The 22,637-nt window shown below is 40.9% G+C and overlaps 1 protein-coding gene across 3 annotated transcripts; it reads left to right on the top strand.

Moving 5' to 3' along the window:
* The first annotated feature begins 1,543 nt into the window (after positions 1-1,543).
* kcnj10a (potassium inwardly rectifying channel subfamily J member 10a) lies at positions 1,544-21,758 on the top strand. 3 transcript variants are annotated; one of them, XM_016677203.1, is made up of 7 exons: positions 1,544-2,163; positions 2,265-2,541; positions 12,175-12,561; positions 12,698-12,909; positions 13,678-13,809; positions 15,698-15,875; positions 19,302-21,758. In XM_016677203.1, exons 3-7 carry the CDS (start codon positions 12,183-12,185, stop codon positions 19,706-19,708), a joined length of 1,308 nt encoding a protein of 435 aa, XP_016532689.1. In that variant the 5' UTR covers positions 1,544-2,163; positions 2,265-2,541; positions 12,175-12,182; the 3' UTR covers positions 19,709-21,758. The 3 variants fall into 3 exon arrangements, with proteins under 3 accessions (XP_016532689.1, XP_007563638.1, XP_016532690.1); XM_007563576.2 differs by having other exon boundaries at positions 1,544-2,541; XM_016677204.1 differs by lacking the exons at positions 1,544-2,163; positions 2,265-2,541 and adding an exon at positions 4,833-5,135.
* Positions 21,759-22,637: the final 879 nt, after the last annotated feature.

Genomic DNA, 22,637 nt, shown 5'->3' with positions numbered 1-22,637 from the left:
TGTTTAAATGTCATTTTTGCTTATATACTTGTTAAAAACACAACCAAATGAGAGATGAGGGCGACTCAAATTGTGCTATTTTCACAATTTGAAAATAGCACAGACCAACCGCAGTTTGTGTTCAATCACTGTCTGTAACTGGAAATATCATTGCTTCTATGGGAACTCTCACGCTCTGATTTAACCAAGAAGAAATGGGTATGCTTATGCTGCGGTGCCATGTGGAAATAATCACACCAAGTGCCCAACCTGTCTAAAGTTCATACTTTTCTGCTGCGGATGAAACTGAGAGCAACCACAGTACAGTATGCACTTTAAAAGTTGTGCATCTGTTTGCCTGCAAGCAAAGCTAGCTGCAGCCACTTTGGTGGCCAAGTGTCAAGAAGGATGATGGTTTGGTTCGTCCCTCAGTGATCAAGAATATCTGTTTCTTTTGTCAGTAACAATAGAAGTGTGTTCAACAGCTTTGTCTCTAATCTAAAAGCAGGTCTTGCAACTTTTCCAAATGTTTTCACTTGATTTTTGCAGATTTTATAGATTAGATAGAGTCCAGCAGTGGATCACAAACCAAATGTCACACGTTATTCTTTACAGAAGCAGATCACTGGGGAAAATGTGATAGAAAAACAAACAAAAAAAACATTTCTGATTATTTATTACCAATAGAGTTCCTGTCTCTAGTGATTCCTAATGACTGATTAAGTGTAGAAGGAGTAAATAGAAGGAGTGACACCTGTAAGGGCTGCCATTGTTCAGAAATGTGGCACCCATCTCCAGTTTGCACTTCTAAAAATTTGATAAAACATCTTTGAAAATGTGTTGATATTTTTCAATTCATTTCAAATTTTGGTCTTTAAATAAGTAACCTAACCAGTTCAGTCACTGTTCCAGCTCTACTCATCCGATGCAAAGGTTGCAGAAAACTCATCCTTTCAGCTAAACTGCAACTGTTCAGCTACACAAGTTCAATCAGTTATTATCTCTAAATTAGTAAAAATCGACCTACCAAACAGTTGGCAGATTTTCTTTATTTGTAGTCAACTTAAAAAAAAATAATAATAATAAAAATACAGCAGCTCTATAACTTGTAAGTTGGAACAATCGGTTTTGTGAAACTTGAGAAACTTGCGCCAGTTTGTCAAGTCAGGAGAAATTTACAACTCATCACAGATCTTAAACGGCAACAATAATACACTGGTGAACAAATGTAGCTAAAAAAATCAGCCAAATATCACTTGATGGGGGTCAAATGTGCAGCAGTACACAATGTTCTTTTACTCCGCACAAGATTTTCGTTCCAATAAAGTCACTTTTCCCCCCTAACTACAACATCGACATCCACAGCCTGAGAGAGGTTGTTGCTACTTTGGTCATTTTTTTTTTTCTTTTCCGCCCCGTTCATCCCTTTCTCCATCAACAGGAGGATCGTTTGTACTCGCCTTTTACACTACCGAGCGCCCCTCCTCGCAGGCGGACATGGCACCACCTCACAGAGATGCGCCCACATTACCCATTCAGTGCCCTCTGTCCCAACGCAAAGGCGCAAGATGCCAAGCACACAACAAGAAAAGGCCCCATAACCCCCCATTTTTTTTGGGGGGGGGGGGGGGGNGGGGGGTTGTAAATATCTTTGTTCCAGTGCAACAACTTCCAGGCTCGTATCTTAGACCCATCAAACGTTTTGCAACGAGAAAGTTGACAAAGGCTGAAACAGCGGAGGAGGCTCGTCCAACAAAGAGGCCCATTTACCGCGTACAGTGAGGGAGAGCGGCTGGGAGGGAGGGTAGGAGGAGAGTTGAATTAATGAATTAAAAATGTCGCAAAAAAAAAAAAAACACAATAAAACAAAACACAAAACAGTGGCCATCTGAACGCTTTTGGGCTTATGTAGCAGGGGTATGCCTGGTGTGATGTCGATGTGTGTGTGTGTGTGTGTGTGTGAGGGGTCCTCGGAGGAGTGGACTGCCCGGGCTTTTTTAAGGTCTCCCTGAGTGGACACACAGGGCGCGCTCTCTCGCTCTCCCTGCTTCGCAAGCAAGAAGAAAAAGTGCAAACTGTCCTCATCCGATTACATAATGATCCAGTAACAGTGAGCCGGAACCGGTGCTGCCAGTGCCAGTGCGCAGGGAGACACTGACTAGCTGCTGGGTAATCGTCAACCAGGTCTGACCGGGTTCAAGTTTTTTTTTTTTTTTTTTTTTTGCTGAGAAATTTTTCCTTTAGCCCCTTTTTTTTTTTTCCAAAATTTTTTTTTGTTTTCTCAGATGCACAGGATGACTTCGACGTAGCGTCGCCAGAGCAAACAATGCAATGCAACGGTGAAAAGTGACGTTTAAAACATGTGTGAACCGTTAACAAGTGCAACCCGGTCGAGACCCTGAAGTTTTGCAGCAATTTTTTATTGTTTTTTTTCTAAGTCATACATACAAGCAAAATACATCTCAGTCGTTTTTTTTTTTTTTTTTTTTTTGCATGTTTGCTGGACGGTGAAGCTGTCCAAGCTGCACTCAAAGCAAACATCCATAGCAAGTCAACAGAAAGGTAAGAAAATATTTCAAAATTTATATTTCAATGAGTTTTGTATTGTTTTTGCCTTGTTGAAGTAAAAAAAAAAAACAACAAAAAAAAAAACCATACAGTTTTTACACCTTTATTCACTAAAATTAAACAATTAGTGCAAAACTTGATGCTGTGTTTACTCAAATGCTATTTGGAAGACTTTAGGTGTTGTGATATTGTGTTAAGACAGAATTTAAACTCTGCAGCTCGTTCTTACTGCACCTGCTGTGTTTGCTGTGTAGAGGCATGCGAGTACCGAGCAACACCAGCAGAGGTTTACTTCTCTAATTTAGAGCAACTGAGTGTTGTTTTTAAATCATAATTTATATGTGGGAAGAAGTCGAACACTAAAGAATCAATATAAACTTAAAAAAGCCAGTTTTAAACCAAACTTTCAGTTAAACACCTATTATAGCTTTTAGTCTAGTGCAAAAAAACAAAAACAAACAAACATTCAAGTCATCTCCAGAAGCTGACAGTGTGGCAGTCAAATCTTAAATCAGTTTTAAAAGGTTCGATCACGTTTTCGCACCGGCAGCCTTCGATTTCAATTCGACGGGCGGCACCACTACCATAGCAAACAGAACAGATTTACATCCATGCTGCAAAAAAAAACCCCAACAAACAAACAAACAAACAAACAAAAAAAGAGCTGCCCTTGAATATGTGGCAAACAGCTGGCCTCCATTCACAGACGTCAGGCGGTGTTGAAACTCTTCAGACGGGTTGAGAAAGCGAAGACGGCGGTTTAAGGAAGCGCCGGCTTCAGCTGTGAGCTCGTTCGGACGGCGGCTGCCATTTCTGTTTGTTTACTTTGCGGCTCACTTTTTGTTCCTCAAATCAAAAGGGGAAACAGAGGAGGAAAAAAAAAACAACAACAAAAAAAAAACCCTAATCAGATCAAATGCAAGAGATTTAGAAGCAAGCTTATTTTAAAATGTAGAAATTGAGTGATTTCGTTTCAAGTAGCTGTCAAAATCTCATGAAGGAATCCTGAGGGTTGTTTGCTTATCAAAGTCACTAAAAACACAAAATCTTACCAAGTATTTTTGGCCCAGTTTCTGGTGCAAATATGTTAGTACATGTGAAATAAAACAAGACAAACTTACAAGCAACTTTTCTCGAGAAGAGCTTGATTTTAGTAAATGATTTCTTAATATTGATTAAAAAGTTACCAGTTCCTCTTATTTCACTTAAACCTAGTGCTTTTCATCAATATCATCAATATTCAGGTGTAATTTACTCAAATCAAGTTCTTATTTCTTGCAGAAAAGTTGCTTGTAAGTTTCCAGTTTTATTTCAAGTGTACAAAGATATTTGCACTGGAAACTAGACTAAAAATACTTGGTAAGATTTTGTGTTTTTGCAGTGTGGAGCTTTGCTGGACGCACAGTCCAGGTTGCTCCTTATGTGACCTGATGACTGAACAGGATAAAACCTGTGCAAAAAAGAAAAATATTGGACAGATGCATGGATGGATTTTGTCCCCTGCCCAATGCATTATTCGCAATTTAGATCAAGTTTCTTGTTTTTACGTCACATATTAGAGGTCATGACACAACATAAGTAGTTTATGTTTTCTGGGTTGAAGTCCTAGGCCTAACTCGTATCCCTGGTTACGCTCATTTAGAAAAAAAGCTTAGTGGACTTAGAGCAAACACCAACTTTTTTTTTTTGTAAAGTTGTTCAAAGGCAACCAAATGTCATCTTCATGGAATATTCTCATCTTCAGGAGTTCACAAAATTCAAGTGTAATTCTTGCATTTCGTCCAATCACAATATGCCACGCTGCGCACATAAAAATGGGGTTTGCAGGATTACAGTCAGATACAAACTGGTTCCTTAAAAGTGGTGATTTAGCAAACGTAGAAGGGAAAAAAGAGAAAAAGGTAGAAGAAACTTTTGGTTAAACTTTGGAGTCTTTGATTGGTTGGTGTGAGCAGCTGCTTTGCAGGACAGCTAATGAGTGAAGCGTAGCGCACACTACGTTAAACAAATCTGCATCTTTCTAAATAAACGGGGTTTTGCGCGACAGCAACAGAACAGAATATATTGGAAAATGAAGCAGGATTTTAGAGTGCCGTGTCAACCAGAGGATGATGATTTTTCCCGGCTACGTAGCTCAAACGTGGTCAAACTGGATGAAGAGCGTCCTCGAACATCAATTTTCCAATCACAGATTCCAGATTAGACTTAGTCTGGACTTTGACTGGACCATTCTGACTCATAACTCATCTATCTGATTCCTTTACAGCTCTGGCTGTGTGTTCAGAGTTACTGCCCAGCTGGAAGGCGAGGCTCACCCTGAGTTTAGCGTCATCCAACTCTGACCGGCCGTCATCGTTATAGAAAAACATCTGCATGACATTTTGCATGACATTTCAAACTTCTCCACACCTCCCTCCCTGAGCATCCTCTTCACGACACTGCCGTTGAGTGTCTTCAGTCAGAGGCTTGTTCAAAGTCGTTGTGAAGCAGACTGCTACAGGAGGTCTCTCCTGCCCACACATCCATCACCGTCTGCAATAACTCTTCAATCAAACGAGTTACGACGACATTCAGTTTCACTTTGAGGGGTCAGTGAAAGTGTCTTTGGATGCAACTTGAATCGAAGTGAGCTGAACGATGCCGACGGTTCATTAGTGTTCTCTAGCAAACCACGCACCGCACTTCTCAGAGATGAATTTGTGAAGCTTGTTGAAATCCAAGTCGTGGTTTTGCTCCTTTGCGATTACATGAAGTCATTTGTGTTCATCTATCGCACAAAATCCTGATAAAATACACTGAAGTTCGTGGTAAATCTCAAGTAATCGCAGTGGTGAAAATACATCTGCAAGCACATCAGCTCACAGGAGCCGCGTGACATTTATCTGTGCAGAAACTTGCTGCATCTGCAGATCTGCGTTTCAGCCACAGAGCGCTTTGACGTGCAGAAGGAGACGTTCTGTCCTAATCAGATTGCCTTTAATCGTTTTCTCGAAAATAAAGCGCTGCTGACTCGACGGCAGCTCATTTTGCTGCGCCTCGGCGGCGGCTGAATGAAGTTTTGTCTCTCCGCTGTCTTGAGTTGGTCCACCAGATGCCGTCTTGGCACGGCGTGCCTTAATGTTTGGGGCCGTCCATTCAGGCCGGCCACAGAGGCTGCTGTGGCGCGGGACAGTTGTCCAAGCCATTCAGCTGGAGTTCCTTTCAGAGCCGTGCACTGGCTGCAGGGGTGCGGATGCTGGACAGAGTGGAAGGGATTTACTTTCTCCTCTGGAATACTAATGTCAAGCTTTTTGTCACCCCCACCCTCACTCCACATACCTCCCCCCCACTTTTTTTTCTGTTTATCCTTCACCATCTTTTCCCGCTCTTTTTTTTCCCTCCTGTTTTGTCACCTGACGCTGCGTTTTTTTCTCTCTCTCAAATCTTCCTTCTGAACTAATTCTTCTGTCTCTGCGTGTAAAGCACTGCATGCTCACACAGAATCAGATACACCAGCAAATACCCCTGCGCTCGGTTCTGGTCCTCTTTGCCCCCCCCCCCCCCCGTCTAACTTGCTCTCTTTCACTTACTCGCCCAGCCAGTCGTATTCTTCAATAGTGGCTTTTGTCCCTTTCATCTCGTCGAAAACAAAGGATTCTTGTGCACACGGGACAGAGGGAAGACGAGGGGCTGCATGGGCCGGACGGGGCGGAAGAGATCACAACCTTGACTGTTGTCATTCTCTGGGGGGTGAAAAAAAAAAAAAAAAAAAACAAGTTTAGGGCGATTGTGGAAATTCGTCAAAGTCACAGCATCAGAAAAAGTGTAAAGGTTTTTACTTTGGCTGCAGAAATCCCCCAAAAAGCACATAGTTTAGCTTTTTTTTTTTTTTTTCATTTTCACTGACCTTTTAGTGGTGTTTTCATGCTTGGTAGCGCGGTAGACTCGGTTCGGTTGGGGAGCAAAGTTGTAACATTTGATACGTGCGGTCCTCTCTCACGTTGCTCTGTGTAAAAAGATGAAAACCTGTTTTCTCTCTCGCCTGTGGTGGCGCTGCACCAAAAACCACTGAGGGAAACGACAAGAAAACCTCAGAAGAAGACATCGGCACAACTTCCTTTTTCAGGCAAAAGTTAAATAAATAAATAAATAAATAAATAAATAAATAAATAAATAAATAAATAAATAAATAAATAAATAAATAAATAAATGGTGGAGTTGCATCAGATTTCAGAAGTTGTAGGATTTCTCTTTTGTCCTCGGCGAAAGACCTCAAACCATTTTTCTCTTTCGCAGTAAGACTCCTGCATTTGTTTTGGTTGTATTTACCCAGAATGCCCTGCGGTATCGTCTACTTCCTGCTCTCGTATGTGTCTCCGGTCCACTCGGTGTTCACGTATGCATTTGCACCGAACCAGAGTTAATTTCAACCGAACCGAGACCTAGAGTTTGATTTTTTTTTTTTTTTTTGGACCGCATCAGAGTTCAGTTGCGATTGAATCAAACTAAAGAGGGCTGCTGTGATTTTGCCCCCTAGATTTATTAATCCTCTATCACCTTTTTAACACTGAGATTCATAAACCTATATTAAGTTCATTTCTCTAAGATATAAATTTAACAATATGTGTTAACATGTTCTATAATCTACATCCTTATCCAGAAAAGGTAATGAAAAGACAAGAGTCAGTGTTGAGGATGTTACATTTATCGGTATTCCATACGTCAATATTTATCAGTAAATCTTTTTTTTTTTTTTTTTTGAAAAAGTGAAAACAGTCCTGTTTCATCATTCCATAATAATGGACGTCAGAGCACATAATCAAATACTCTCACAAATTCATATACTTTCCTCCAAGTTTAGCTGTTTTTAAACGGGGAATCAAATAATTATGATTTAACTCTGACTTGCCTTATCTTTTTTTTTAATGATCACTTGTAAAATATGCATAAATCATGTCAGCGTTTGAACATTTCAGTGCAGCAAAGTGGCATAAACCTCCACAGGAAGTCGATCTGAGAACAAAGATGTTTAGTTATAGATGGGCAGAATGAGGGATAGATGAAAGAAACCAGCATGGGACAAAGATACAGGTGAGAACATGAAATATGCAGGTAATCAAGGGGATTAGGAACAGCTGGAACTAATTACAGGAGAGGGAAGAGGAGATGCATGAGATGAGAGCTGAAGAAAATGAAATTATTAACATGCAGCAAACAGAGATGATGCCCAAACTCCCCAGAACTACAATGGAAGTTCACGTCACTCCACTACATTTCCACTTCCTTTTCAGTTTAAACAAAGATGAATGAATAAATAAAAAGTGACATTCATTGAAAATATACCAGCACAAAACAACAAAGCAGTTTGGAGCAAATTAATATCTACAGTAAATGTTCTGTGCTCACCTTAGTCCACAAGTCAGTTTGCAGTTTGCAAACGTATTATCTACGTACATCATAATTAAACCTTTTTATTGCTAAAATTATGTCACTATAGCAGCTTTAATGCATTCAATAAATTTCCATTGGTTGCTAAAATTTACTTCATGAACAGAAAAATCATGTCAAATGTGAACATTTTCCTGAATAAAACAGCAAAAAAATCCACTTTTCATTGATAGTGACGTGCTAATGATGCAGAAGCTCAGTTATAGTTGAGCCTGGATTTAAACTTAGATTATTGGTTAAAGTTCATAACTTAAAATATACAAATATTTTGTTTTGAATTGGTAGGTTTAGGGTTACGCTGCACATGATGGAAGAGAATAACAGTTGAAGAAACCAACATCTACAATGAAATTATAATCAAAATCCTTTTTTAAAAAAAAAAAAAAAGTTAATATTGTTGCTGGATTTAAGCGTAAATAATTTAAATGGTTAGTATTTATTACCCCCAGGAACACCAACATCAAGGTCCGGAGGGCTATTGAATTGCTTTCCGTTTCCTTTTATCCAACAGGAACCAAACAATTGCTTGGTTGGGTGATCCAGTTATTAAGAGGCAATATGGGTCATCACTTTACATGTTGAAAAATAAACCACAGGGAAACTCAGGGCAACGAAATGTGACACCAAGGGCTCAGAGTCAGTGGTGAGACAGAGTGTGTCGCTGCGTCTGTGGGATGCATAAACAGAATGCACATAAGTTTCATTATTCAATGCATTTTACGCTCTAGGTCAATAAAAATATTACATACCTGTGAGATGGAGAACATGGCAATTTTTAATATTTTTTTTTATAAATGAAAATATAAAACATCTACGAATCCCAGCTGCCAACAGAATTGAATTGTCCTCAAGCTTTTGTGAGTGAGCATTAGGAAAGCTGAAGGTCACACCAGGCAGGGATAAAGTTGTAATAATTAATTTAATTTAAAATGAAATCGAACTAATTGCCCTCCCTGTGGAGAGGGCAACAGAGGATCTGACAATGGAGTGACAGAATCAAAGAATATTTAAATTGGGGAGGTTTCACACAGTAGAGGAAATGAACAAATATGAAACAAATGATGGCAGCATATGAAACTAATGCACTGGGGAAAAGTCCTGGATAAACCAGGGAGCAAATGACAGTAAGATAAAGATAGAAAAATGCCACAAAAAATGAACCTGAAGTAGACCATGAATAGACAGCTAAACTAAAAGTGTTTTCACACCTGATAGTCCGGCAGACTCATTTCGATTGGGGGCCAAAGTCCCAATATCCTGTTCACCTCCTCACCTGTGGTGGCGCTGCACCAAGAACTACTGAAGGAATCAACTCAAAAACCCCCGAAGAAGAAACTGAGCACAGCTTCCCTCTTTGCAAAATGTAAGCAAAAATGGATTAGCGTCACATTTTAGATTTCTCTTTTGGATTTGGTAAAAGACTATGAGACATTTCTCCCACTAGCATTTGTTTAGGTTGTATTTACCCAGAATGCCCCGAGTGTATTTTCTGCTTCGGTCTGCTTGCCATTCACATACACATTCAAGCCGCGTCAGAGTTCACTTGAACCAAACCGAGACCTGTGTTTCTGGACAGTTCAGAGTTCATTTCAGTCCATATCAGAGTTTTATTGTGGATTCACACCAACCTCCAAACTTAATTTATTTTACATTAGTTCAGCAGCACACTGCGACTATAGTCTAGAGCAGCAGAGACATGTTCTCTGGAGTGACGAAACAGTGGTGGCCTGCCATTATGATCATGGATTACTTGTCGCAGTGAATTATTTTCAGTAAAAAAAAAAAAAAAACTCTTAATGAGTCAACATGCAAATACATTTTGAACAATTTTAACATCTCCAGGGTCAATAAAGAAATGGACAAGAAAATCTAGTGGGGAAGGAAGTGACAGTCCTGACTTCCACCTCAATAACAATGGGCACTATTGGAAAGGTCTTCTCCCAACATCAGTGTCTGACCTCACTAATGAAGAATGAAGGTCAATGAACACGCTTCTTAAAAGCTGTCCCAGATGATGTGACGCTATCGGACATGCAAAGAGCATCCTATTGTTGATTTTTAACTCTGAATGTTAATACTTTTAAAAGTGAATTCTTTTGGAAGTATTGTATATATCTTTTGGAATTGTAATGTAAGGTTAGAGGTTTTATGTCTGCAAAGTAAGCAACCCTTTGGACACTAAATGGCGTTGTACAAGTTATAGCTGCTCAGACGGTCTACATGTTCATATGTTTACTGTATGTGTAGGCAGGAGCATTGTTGGGTTCAGAGTTCAGCTGGCGTAGCCCAAGTCCAATCACATGCCCGTGCTCCTGACCACGCCTCCCGCCCGCCCTCTCGCCCTCTTCCTCCCCCCCCCCCCCCCTTCGCGTCTTAGTATTCATAGCACAGAGCTCAACACAGCTCTCTATTCATTCACTCTGTGTGAGCTCCAACACGGAGGGAGGCGAGACAAGGGTCAAACAGGACAGGAAAGGACAGAGTGTATCAGATCGCTCTGGTTTTTAGGCTTTTGTTTTGGCCGTGCTGTTTTGGGTTTTGTTTTATTTGCTCCAGAAAGCAAAGACAATTTCTCTGAAAGAGGGGTGGGGGGAGGGTGCAGCTTGGCCAAACAATGAGCAAAGAATGGGCAGAAAGGGAAGGGGAACAAAAGGATGATGTGGAGAAAGACAAACTGTAGTCCAGATGAGAAGTAAGATTGTTAAAAGCTTACAAAGGGAAAGTCAAGCGGCGATAAGCGCTCATGGCACCCAGGGGTGAGGGATCTCTCACTCGCTTAATAAACTATTGATACTTTGCAATCCACTTATACCAGGGCTTCGGGGTGTCATCGCGGCGTGTCATCATTTTCAGCATACAAGTGACGATGGCGTAGTTTTAGGTCAGCCAGACGAGAGACTCATATTTCAGGGCAGAACAGGCGACTCCAGCGCAGTGATGACAACATCAACTTGGACGAAAATGACAGATTAAAAGGAAAAAGTAGCTGCAAGATTCCACTATGAGCGTTAGTGGAGCTTAGTAATGAATAATGTTGGGTAATGAGATCTCATTCTGCTGATGAAGTCTTCATGTGGAAACGTTTGCTGAATGCTAGGTCCAAAGCTAGCATGTTAGCGCTCTTCTGGTCATTGATAATATGCAGAACAGATAATTTACAGAACAGATTTCAGTGAAGTTTGAATTAATCGTTTGAAGACATGACCTACAAAAAACTAAATAACTAGCCTGCCTTTATTTCTACAGGAAATGTCCAATAGTTGATTCAGTCTCAATTTATTGTAAATTGTAAATAACTCTATTCAGGAAACCTAAACCCGTTAGACCAAGAAAGAATGTGCAAAGTTGATGATAAAGTTTGCTAGTTGAACTCAACAAAGCATAAAATTCAGAAATCAAGTCGGCAAATTATGGCTGCAAGTCTCCTGTTCACGAACTGTACACAAACAACATTTATTAGGAGTTCGTCATGTGTATAATTTATAAAGGCCTTGACCAGTAAACAGGTCAAAACTTGGAAACATATTATGACATCTTTAGCAATAAAAATTGAACACACCCTGAAAAGAACGATTTAAGTTTAGTCCTAACTTTACTCACTGTGACATACATCAACCAACCAACCAACCAACCAACCAACCAACCAACCAATCAACCAACCAACCGACCGACCGATCAGGCAGTTAGTTTCAGGTATATTTTGAACTTTAATTTTAGTAGATTGTCCTAGGAATTTGTTTGAATCCCAAAATACCAGTGTACAGATGGGAAAGTGTGACATTGATTTTAACAGTAACAGGATCTCCTCTAGTTGATTTAGCTATTTTTGTGCAAACCGAGTAGATTAGCTCGATTTTTCACAGATGGAGAACCTGGCACTTCTTTTGAAAAGGCAGGAAGAGAAAAGAAGAGCTTTGAATGGCGGACCACAACACTGTCACCCTGAAATGTACATCTGATCCTTTTCTTCTGTTCTATTTTTCAAGTTAGATGTTCCACTAGGTCATCTCCCCATTCATATGAACAGTACTATTTTTTCCTTGAACCTTTTTACTTGAACTCTTCTGTCGTTCAACTTTATTGTTCTCAGCATACCTCTGCAGTTTTTCCACACCATCCTCCTTCGCTGGTCACTTTAAGCCCATTTTCCACATTTTTTCCCCCCTTCCTGAACAAGTCGTGTCCCCTCTGTCTGTCCAGTGCCAGCCATGACTTCAGCCACTCCCCCGTCCTCCGAAGGCTCCTCCCCGCAGAAAGTGTGCCATTCCCAGACGCAGACGGACATCAGCAAGCCCCTGTTGAGCTCCACGGGGGGAAGCGGGGCCCCTGCCGCCGGCGGGGGGGAAACGGGAGGGCCAAACGCGCTGCGCAGGAGACGCAGAGTCCTCTCCAAAGATGGACGGAGCAACGTCCGCATCGAGCACGTCAGCGGCAGAGGGGCCCTGTACCTCCGTGACCTCTGGACGACATTCCTGGACATGCAGTGGCGCTACAAGTTCTTTTTTTTCTCTGCTACTTTCGCTGGGACGTGGTTCCTGTTTGGGGTGCTTTGGTACCTGGTGGCCCTTGTGCACGGAGACCTGCTCGGTACGCATCACGACACTCACGCAGCCATGCCTGACACTTAAAATTGTTTTGTACGATACAGACAAAGGCAGTAAACTCTTCTGTGGTACTTGGCACGCTCCAGATTGATCTTGTGCTCCTTGTTTCCCGCCTTCAGAGTTCGACCCGCCGTCCAATCACACGCCGTGTGTGATGGAGGTGAAGACGTTGACCGGAGCCTTCCTCTTCTCCCTGGAATCGCAGACCACGATTGGCTATGGCTTCCGGTGCATAACAGAGGAGTGTCCCGTAGCTATAGTCCTCCTCATTGTTCAGCTGGTCATCACCATGGTGATGGAGATTTTCATCACTGGGACCTTTCTTGCAAAAGTAACTGTTTTTCCCCATTTTTTTTTTTTCCATTTTTGAATATAATAATAAATGTAACAGGAAAAATGCTGGTATAGCCAATTAATTGTTTAGCGATATTAAGCAGTTTCTTGACTATATTTCATTGTGACGACAGTGAAAGATGGTGATAGCAGGATTACGGCTACAATGTCCTAGTCAAAACCCAGAAATAAGTGTCAGAAAATCTGTGAGGTCACCTAAAGTGGGCTGTGTGTTGGATGACGACAGAGTTCTTCTAAAAAACAGAAAGGTGAAATAAAATCAAAGGGAGCTTTATCAAAGTTTATTTCTAACATGTTTGCTTCTTAGTTAAGTTGTAAATGTCACGTAATATGTGTACAATTTTAGCAAACGCCATGTATATTTATTTTTAGCTGTTGTTCATGTGCTGCACAAGTCTTTCCTATTCCTTATCTTTGTGTTTGAGTTGCTTATGCAGAAAACTTGCATGTGGGTTGCTGTTATCACTCTGATCTACTAGAAGCAGAATAACGAACCGTCATCATGAAAAGTTATCAGTGTCATTTATTAGTAATTTTTGGTTGTGGATTATTATCAGTCCAATCTGAAAAGAAAAAAAAAAAGTGTTTCCGCTGTTGATTGTATTTGAAACAATTTACTTTTACTCTCTCATGTCCTCAGAATTTAAAGGTTACGCTTTTAATGGCTGACGTACAGTATTTTCGATGCAACATTTTAGTAACGGGGATCCATCCTAATCTCAGATTTCCTCTCTTTCTCCGTCAGGTTGCTCGTCCCAAGAAGAGAGGCGAGACGGTGAAGTTCAGTCAACACGCCGTTGTGTCGTTTCACGAGGGCCGGCCCTGCCTGATGATCCGAGTGGCCAACATGCGCAAAAGCCTGCTGCTGGGATGTCAGGTAATATGTCACTTTGAAAAATATTTGCTTGCATTAAGCTGACATCACACGCCAGCCTGTGCAGATGTTTTTACGCTGCGTCAAACACTAGTGCTGATTCTTGAGCCGCTTCCAGATACGATTCTGGGAACATCTATTGAACTGTTTCTCTGTTTTGGATGAATTTTGATCAAACTTCTCAAATTTTCACTAGTGCAAATTACTCTTTGTACTGTTTTCTTTGCCAGTTAGGCTTTAGTCATGAGGGACATCCTGTTTGCAGTAAATGTGCAACGATTTAAGAAGTTGATATAGTGGATTATAGTTCATGTAAATTCAAATAATGGTACTAAAACAATGTTAGAGCTTTCAAACTCTAACGGATGCATGTTAGGCTTGATTTAGAACGTAAAACTCCCCGCCCCCGCGCGCGCCGCCCTCGAAATGAAGCAAAATAAAATAGAACAAAACAAAAACATTTTAAAAATAGAAGACGAGGTGAACAGATTCGCAGCCGGGAAGAGTGTGAATGTGTGTTGGCGTTTTGGGATCCCCCTAAAAGCCCTTTATTAGCCCCCTCATATCAGACTCGCGTCACGGCATGAGATTAGTCATGTTGTGGGATGATGATAGTAGGATGTTGTTGTCTCCTTGGCTTCATTGAAAACAAAGCGCCCTCCTTATTATCTGTGATGAAAATTCAGTTTCCTAAATGTTTTAAGGCATGCACAAACCTCCAGTGGTTAGATTTAGAATTAGGTTTCCCACTTTTGCCACAATCTAACATTTTGCAGTCAAACACTCAGACGGTCTCAGTCTTAATTTAACTACCTTAATTTAATTTAACATGACGAGGGTTTTATACAAGCATACAATCTGTTAGTTGTATGCTTAAATATTATTCAATCAGTCAAAATCAATTCAGTTCATTACACCAATGTGAGAAGATCTTAAACGTTGCTACGTTTTAAGAAGTACTAATCAAACTTAGAGAAAACTAAAAGATTTCAGCAGTTTGTTGACGGGTAGTTTTATCAGTGCATTCTGCCACAGCCAGGCCCGAAATGAAAATCACTTTCAAATCCCAAGAGGCCCGTTTAAGACCGACTTAGATCAAGAAGCTGTTCATAGTTGGATGAGGAACTGAAAGTGCAAATGATTGGGTGGAAGTGTGTTTTTTTTTTTTTTTGGAGATGTGCTATGCAGCATTTAGGCACATTCTGGTTTCCTCTGGTTGATTATGACGACTCCATGTGTACAATAGTTTGAAAAGATTTACATGTTGAAGCAAAAACCGCAAAGTTTCTTTCTATATGTCTCGACTGTTTGCTTGTTGGAAACAGAGATGAATCAATCAATCAATCAATCAATCAATCAATCAATCAATCAATCAAAGTTTATTTCCATAGCACCTTTCAGCAACAAGGCGTTTCAAAGTGTTTTACCTCACAAAAACACAAAAATACAAAGTCATAGAACACACATTCAACAACATTACATTTTGCACATCAGATTATTGATTAATGTTTCATGATTAGGTTTCAAAAGTTACTCTGGGTTTTTAGTCTACATGTAAAGGAACTCAGTGTTTCAGCTGTTTTGCAGGTTTCAGGAAGTTTGCTCCAGATTTGTGGTGCACAGAAGGTGAATGCTGCTTCTCCATGTTTGGTTCTGGTTCTGGGGATGCAGAGCAGAACCAGAACCAGAACCAGAGAGGTCTTTTTAAAGTGTATTCTGTGAGCTACAGGGAGCCAGTGTAGCGACTACTAATCGAGCACATTGTTAATGGTTTCCTCGAGGGCCGTTACTTGTTGAGGGCCAATGTAAATATTAAACCGGGAGCCGTCTGGTGACAAGATGTCTTTCCAGCTTCTTTGGCTGCAGTTACTGACTACATCTTGGCTCCCAGGTGACGGGGAAGCTGCTCCAAACGTCTCTGACCAAGGAGGGTGAAACGGTGCGGCTGGACCAGCGCAACGTGCCCTTCCAGGTGGACACGTCCAGCGACAGCCCCTTCCTCATCATACCCCTGACGTTCTACCACATCATCGACGAGAACAGCCCCCTCAGAGCCTGGGCAGCAAAGGGTACGTCACAGCTCTCATGACGTCGTCGTGTCGGTAGCTCTGAACGAGTCGCGCCAAACGTGTTGAGCTGCAACATGGAAGCTTTCTGAAAGTCATTACGAGTCCGCACGAGAACAAGCGTCTCATTATCGCTTCTTAACCGTCTCCCACGTGTCCGCGGCGAGTGAAGTGATTGGAATTTTACATTTACCGTCGAGTTATGGTAATTGACAAAACGTGTAGGTACAATGCGCATGTATGCGTACGTAGGTGTGCTGGTATTCGCTGTCACGTGCTGCGATCTTGGCCGTGTCGAGCCGTCCACAGTTGGGTTTGTTTGGCACTGGAGGAGAGTTTTTTTTTTCTTTTTTTTTTCCTCTTTCTGGCTGGAATGTGTGTGAGAGAGCCCGCTCGAGACACCCCTCATTAGAGCACAATACTGTACAGTCTGGGGCGCTGACATGCAGATCCACTTACAGCAGCTCGGAGCTCTCAGCACTGGAAGCTGCAAGAGAACCCACTGAGCATATTTGGTGCTTTTCCGCCCGCTAGGCCGACTTGGATTCTCTGTAGATTATCCAGAAGCATTTGTTTCCTCATATTTACCTCCTTTACCTACTATTTGTAGTTAACGCTTTAGAAAGTTATCTAAATAACTTCCTCAGTTTTGCAAAAGTGGGTTTAAGTGCGCTTGAGGTGATTTGTCAAATCGGCTCTGGCGGGTCTGTGCCTTACCAGAGGCATTAAACTTGAACAACTTTCAACGTCCAAATCTCCAGCTCCAGTGAGCTTTTTATTTTTCTGAGTTGTTTGGTTTTTGCTGGTTTGCAGCCTCTTCATCTTATTGCTGCCGTTTGCAGAGTCAATATCTGAGAATATTAGGCTTTGATTGATTCGCTCCAAACCAGTAGATGGAAATCTGCATTTTCTTTCTTTTGCAACATTTTAAAAGTTTGCTCAAAACCTGCATGACATTTGGATGGAAGCAGCTTGTTACTGTCTTTGGTGTTGAAGTATCTGACTCTTGCTGATAATGATTTTATGCTGAGTTTGCTGAAGTGCCAGGTGGATGTTAGCGTGTGTACACTCTGTTTTGATATGACTCACTGATAATTTATCTGTCCATTTGATCAAGTACAGACAAAACTTAGTCTTTTGTCTTATTTCATTTGCTGCTTCCTCACTCTCACATTTAGTCAGGAAACTGCAGCAGCCAGTACAGTCTCTGTTTATGTGAGACTTTTACCTTACAGGGTAAATTGTAAGCCAAAACCCACATATAAAAGGACAAAATGCACTGTTCTTCAAGCCATGCGCATAAAAATAGAGTATTAAACTTTTAGCCATTTGTTGGCTAATATTACATACATTACACCTGCAGACGGCGTTACAGTGGATCATGGATTCTGCACATTCACAAATTGCTCCTGTTTCTACCTGGTGACGAACAGATTTGATTTCAACTCTGTGTTTTCTCAAAGTCGGTTTTAATATTCTGGACCCTTCCTTAAATTTTTTCCCTCTCTGATATCATTTTCTCTTGCATTCTCAATTCATGCACTTGGGTTCCCCTTTCACCACCAGTTTGATGGTAAATGGTCTGAAAATCGCAGAGGGTATTTCCCATTAACACACAGTGAAGGCCAGCAGGACGTGGACTCTAACCTGGTATGTTTTCGGAGGGCTTGTAAGATCTGTAAATGAATGGAAGCAGCTCACAAAAAAGGCAGAGAATCCCTTGATAAATGTGTCACAGTGGTGACAGAGGGGTTGCGAAACACGGTGTTTTGCACTGGCGGGAGTGATATTTGGTCTGTGTTGGGAGTAAGGCTTGTTTTCACAGATGAGGGAGTCTGCAGTCTGAGAAACCCCGGGGGTTGCAGGTGTTCGCCTGCCTGACTGCGTACGTCTGCTGATCTGTCCTCTGGGGATGTTGGGGGGTTGGGGGGGTAACGCCACTCAAAGTTTCCACATTCTGCGTATTTTGAATAAATAGTCACCAAATGGTAGTCAAAAACTCCACACATGTGACAAATTACAATTTTGTTTTTCGGTGGAAAAGTGTCATAACGGGAGCGGGAAAGCACTTTCCTCCCCGTCAGGCGGTTAAAGAGAAGCTTCATGGTTTGGTGATTTAGAGAAAAGGAGTGTGTCATGTTGAACCAGGTCAGCTGACAACCTCATCTGGTTGAGACTAGATGAATTTAAATCGGGCCCCACCCATGACTTCCTGCACATAATAGTAAAAAATAAGTGTTATTATTTAAAGACATGATTGTTTCTGAATTTTGTTTTCTTCTTTCTTCTTCTATTTCTTTCTTTCCATGATTTGAATATTTTAGCTTCCCTTCTTAGAGCATTATATTGCTACTTCAGAATGCTAACGATGAACTTCACACTGATTAAGTTCATAAATGGATAGTTATACGTGATATTTTTATAAAACTAAAAACATGTATCAAATAAATATATAGGTTTCATTTCATTACTCAGTTAGATAATTCAATTATGAAATGTAATCAAAGTTCAAATCAAGTCATGCATTTTTTTAAATCATTGTTTTGCTTCCTGTATGCAAGCTAATGACAGAACTCAAATTGCTGCTTAAGAATAATTTAAATTTCTGCTGTAAATCACCAATTAAATCCTAACGTCTGATTGGTTGCCTTGAAGAGAAACTTACCTGCATCCTAATTATCTTGTGACATTTGTTGCCTTGTTGTGTGATTTAGCTTTGCAAGGTAGAGAGATGCAGCACATTAAGACTATCCAGCGGCAAGACCACGAAGTAGAAATAATTATGAAAACTTAAAATTAAAAGAAAAAAACAATAGTTTCCGCATTTTTGGGAAAAATTCCACATGTATAAATAATAATTTTGGGGCTTTTGAAGTGATTTAACGTGGCACAGTTGGCTTTCGAAAGGATGGAGAGTCAGGAAGAAAAGGATGCTGGGAAAAGAGGGGAGAAGAAATAGAAAAAAATTGAAAAAGTTTTATGCAACTAAGATATATGCTTCACAGTTTTCTTCAGAAGAATAAAAAAATATGTATTCTTGGCTATAACTAAATGGTTGGAAGGCCTTATATTTGGTTGTCTTTGTTGCTTGTGCATTTCTTTTTTTCGACTGCATTTTTTTCTTCCACTGAACTTTTCACCAGTATGCTTAGATGCAGCACTTTGTGAACAACCAATCCTTTAGCAACGACTTCATGTTGCTTTATGTGGACACTGGTCAAAGGTCAAGTCAGCAGATCGGGGTTACGTAGCTCACAACACAGCTACAACAATATTTCTGCGTTGTCATTAGCTGTAGCCATAGCCACTGCGTGTGTTGTATAAGTCTTTAAATTGAATTACTTAAACTTTATAATTTCATTTATACAATCTATTTAAGAGCACTTGTGAGTCATGTTTTTGTGTTTTATGTATTTTTTCATCCACCAGGCGGAGGCTGGGCAGACCCTGAACTGGCCGACTTTGAACTGCTGGTGATCATGAGCGCCACGGTCGAACCCACGTCCGCCACCTGCCAGGTCCGAACGTCGTACCTTCCGGACGAGATCCTCTGGGGCTACGAGTTCCCGCCCGTCGTCTCCCTCTCCCCGTCGGGGAAATACGTGGCCGACTTTGCCTTCTTCGACAAAGTGGCAAAAACCAAGACGTCTCCCTTCCGCAAGCAGCCGTCGTCACCGAACGACAGAACGGAGACGCGCCAAAACGGCGCCAGAGAAGACGACGTGAGCCGGGAGAGGCTCATACTGGAGGAGAACTACAAGGGGAAAGAAAAGAAGCGGGAGCGGGGGCGCGTAAGAGACAGCAGCCCACTGAGCGTTCGCATCAGCAACGTATGAAGCGCAAAACAGGAAGCTGTGGGAGGAAATGGCAGAGAGATGAGGAGAAGGAGAGGAATTGTATGCTGCTATACGACATTGCACCCTCCCCCACACACAGCCAGTATTCACCTTCTACACACCAACATGTGGACCACAAGGCAGGAAGCACCTGAGCACCACAGCATTTCCTCAGAACGACAAGCCTGTAAACAATAAACAAGCCTTAGATGGAGGACGCCTGACTAGTGCAAGCTTACAGCAGGATTTAAATGTGTTTTATAAACACAATTTAAATAATATGTGATGTAATGTACGAGGCCGCTCTGTTAAAATGTGGTGTTTGTCCATTCTTCTCTCGGAGATGAAGTATTTCTACACAAGAGAAAGGGACGAACAGTACCAAGAAAACTCTTTGAGTTTGTTGTGTGTATTACTGAATCGCAGTACTGTGTTTAAAGGCTCCGTTATGCACAAACGCATGATGCTACATGCTATGTCGCATACTACATGCTACACGCTAGCTTGCATGTAGCATCATGGGACATAGCACGGGACAAGGAAGGGGGCATGCGCCATCTAAATGTTCAGCTCTTATTTTCCCATAATTCACTGTTTTGCACTTACTGCAGCACACTGGACCTTTCAAGGACTACCTGGAACGACTTGTGTCAGTAAGTATGACGTCTATGTGTCATTTTAAGGGACTGTATCATATTTTATTTCACTCTTAACAGCATTAACCATAACATGTTCGTCCTCGATGACTGTCATGGGTTAAATGAGTTTAGTCATTTTACTAAAAGAAAGCACTTTAACTGGAAATGAAAGTTTTTCCTCCCAAACAAGCAATAACAAAACTAACCTCATTGTTGTGTTAAATGATTAAAATGTGTATTTTCACCAGCTGATGTTCTGTGGGGATGAGATAATGGTTTTTTTTTAATTTTTTTTTTTTATGAAGCTTTTTGGGATCTGTTTTAAAACGTATGTACAGCTCGTGTAAATATATTTCTCCTTTGTGCTTCCATTTGGTATAAACGGTTCATTGGCTGTTTAACATTTTAACTCTGTGAAGTACCTACTGTAATGTCTGTCTTTCTACTGCTGACATTTTGTTTCAAAGTTCATGTCAGAATGAAAATGAAACACTTTGAACAAACCTTAAAGCACCATTAACCTTAAAATAATATGGTACTTTGTTAAAGAGGCCATATTAATGTTTAGTTTTTTACATCCAGGATATTGTAAGGGAACAAAAATTTCCCAAAAATCGTGAAATTAGTTGGAAAACATTTCCTTTCAGAAAGGCTTTGGGCCAATATTCCCATAATCATAACTACACGTTGCCATGTTCTCACTTGATTAAATTTTTCATTCACCATTCATAAGTAAAAAAAGAAATGTACGTATCGTTTTAGAAATGTCATTTTCATTAAACCCTTTGTTCTACACCAAATAATCTTTAGTTACTTTTGGTTTAAGTTCCCTATGCACCAATTGACTGTAAAGAAATATATGAAAATATCACGTCGCATTAAACTAAAACTAGTGGCATCCCTCTTGTAGACTTTATTTATTGCAGTCATAAAATTACACATTTGGTAGACTACAAATAGATTGTAGAAAATTACTTTGAAAGGAGTTGTTAAAGGGTGAATCCAGAAACATCTCATGAGAAACAACTCCATTTTGTGCCTGAAGAAGTTGGGGATGAAAATATGAAATGTCTGCTGGGGGAAAACCAAAAGTAAGCAAATAAATAAACAGCTAAACAACAAAAAGCCAAATATCTTAATAATAATAATACTAATAATAAGCAGTGTGCTGGTTTAAAAACATCCCAGTAAAGTCAACTTTTGCGACACTCGTTTTACGTCCATTTGATAAAATCACAAGACTGCCTGCCTTTCCGTCAACGACAAACGACTGCTGAAAATGTTTCAGGCTGAACGTTGTCCTGGTTTCTGCATCAGAATGTGTTCAATAAATTAATCCTGGAAGCTCTCTGCTCAAACTGTCGATGTAACTTTAAGTGCCTCATTTAATAAATGTTTTATTTGCAACATGAGGTGTGTCTGTGTCTGTATTGAGCAACAAAATGTCCTGATAATGTCAGAAACTGATATTGGAATCATACATTTGGTTAATTTCTTGGTTTAAAGAGGTTTGTGTTTCACACTTTATGTATCTTAATATTTATGCTGTGATCTGATCTGCATCTTCAGCTACTGTTTGTCTTTATAGAGCCCAGCTAGTATATCTAGGTTGGGAACAAGGATTTGGCTCTTTGTGGGGATTTTCTATTTGCCTGCTGCTTCCCTTTTCATCCACTAGTTGGTGATAGAGGCTGCACACCTTGGAGGGTGTTCCCGCTGACTGATGTCAGCGCACCTGTGATCACCTAATCATCCAGGAGTATATGAGGAGTGGGCTGCCAGCACCTCCACGACTGAGTGTTTGCCAGTTTTGGTATTCTCCTCCCCTCTGAGCTTGTGCTCCGTGGTTTTTCTGAGATTACTTCTAGTGATGTATTCCTGTTGCCTCTCCCTCAGGTGTTTCCTTAAGATGCCTTGGATTTAACTCCTGTGAAGCCCGAATTACTGGATTTCCCCCCTCATGACGCCGTGGATTGTTACCCACTGGTTGCCCGAGTTCCTTCTTCGCCTCTAGAGTTGAATCATAAACAATTCTTGGATTCTCAGCTGGCAGTCGGATCGCTCTTCGTTCCTCCTCACCTGAACTTACCTGAGAACTCTCTCCGTCTGAACCTGGATCACCTCAAGGACCCCCTTCAAAGAGACCATAACCCCGGAAACCACCGTACTTTTCCCCTGGCGGAAGCTCATCATCATTTCATGTAAGATCAGTCCATTTTTCCCTGAAGCTCCATTGTCCGATAAACCTCAAACTCACCATCTCTCACTGCTCTTTAGAGTACAGACAACCC

This window comes from Poecilia formosa, unplaced genomic scaffold (assembly GCF_000485575.1).
Source record: "Poecilia formosa unplaced genomic scaffold, Poecilia_formosa-5.1.2 Scaffold149, whole genome shotgun sequence".
NCBI classification, from domain to species: Eukaryota; Metazoa; Chordata; class Actinopteri; order Cyprinodontiformes; family Poeciliidae; genus Poecilia; species Poecilia formosa.
This window is presented reverse-complemented; position numbering and strand designations above follow the sequence as displayed.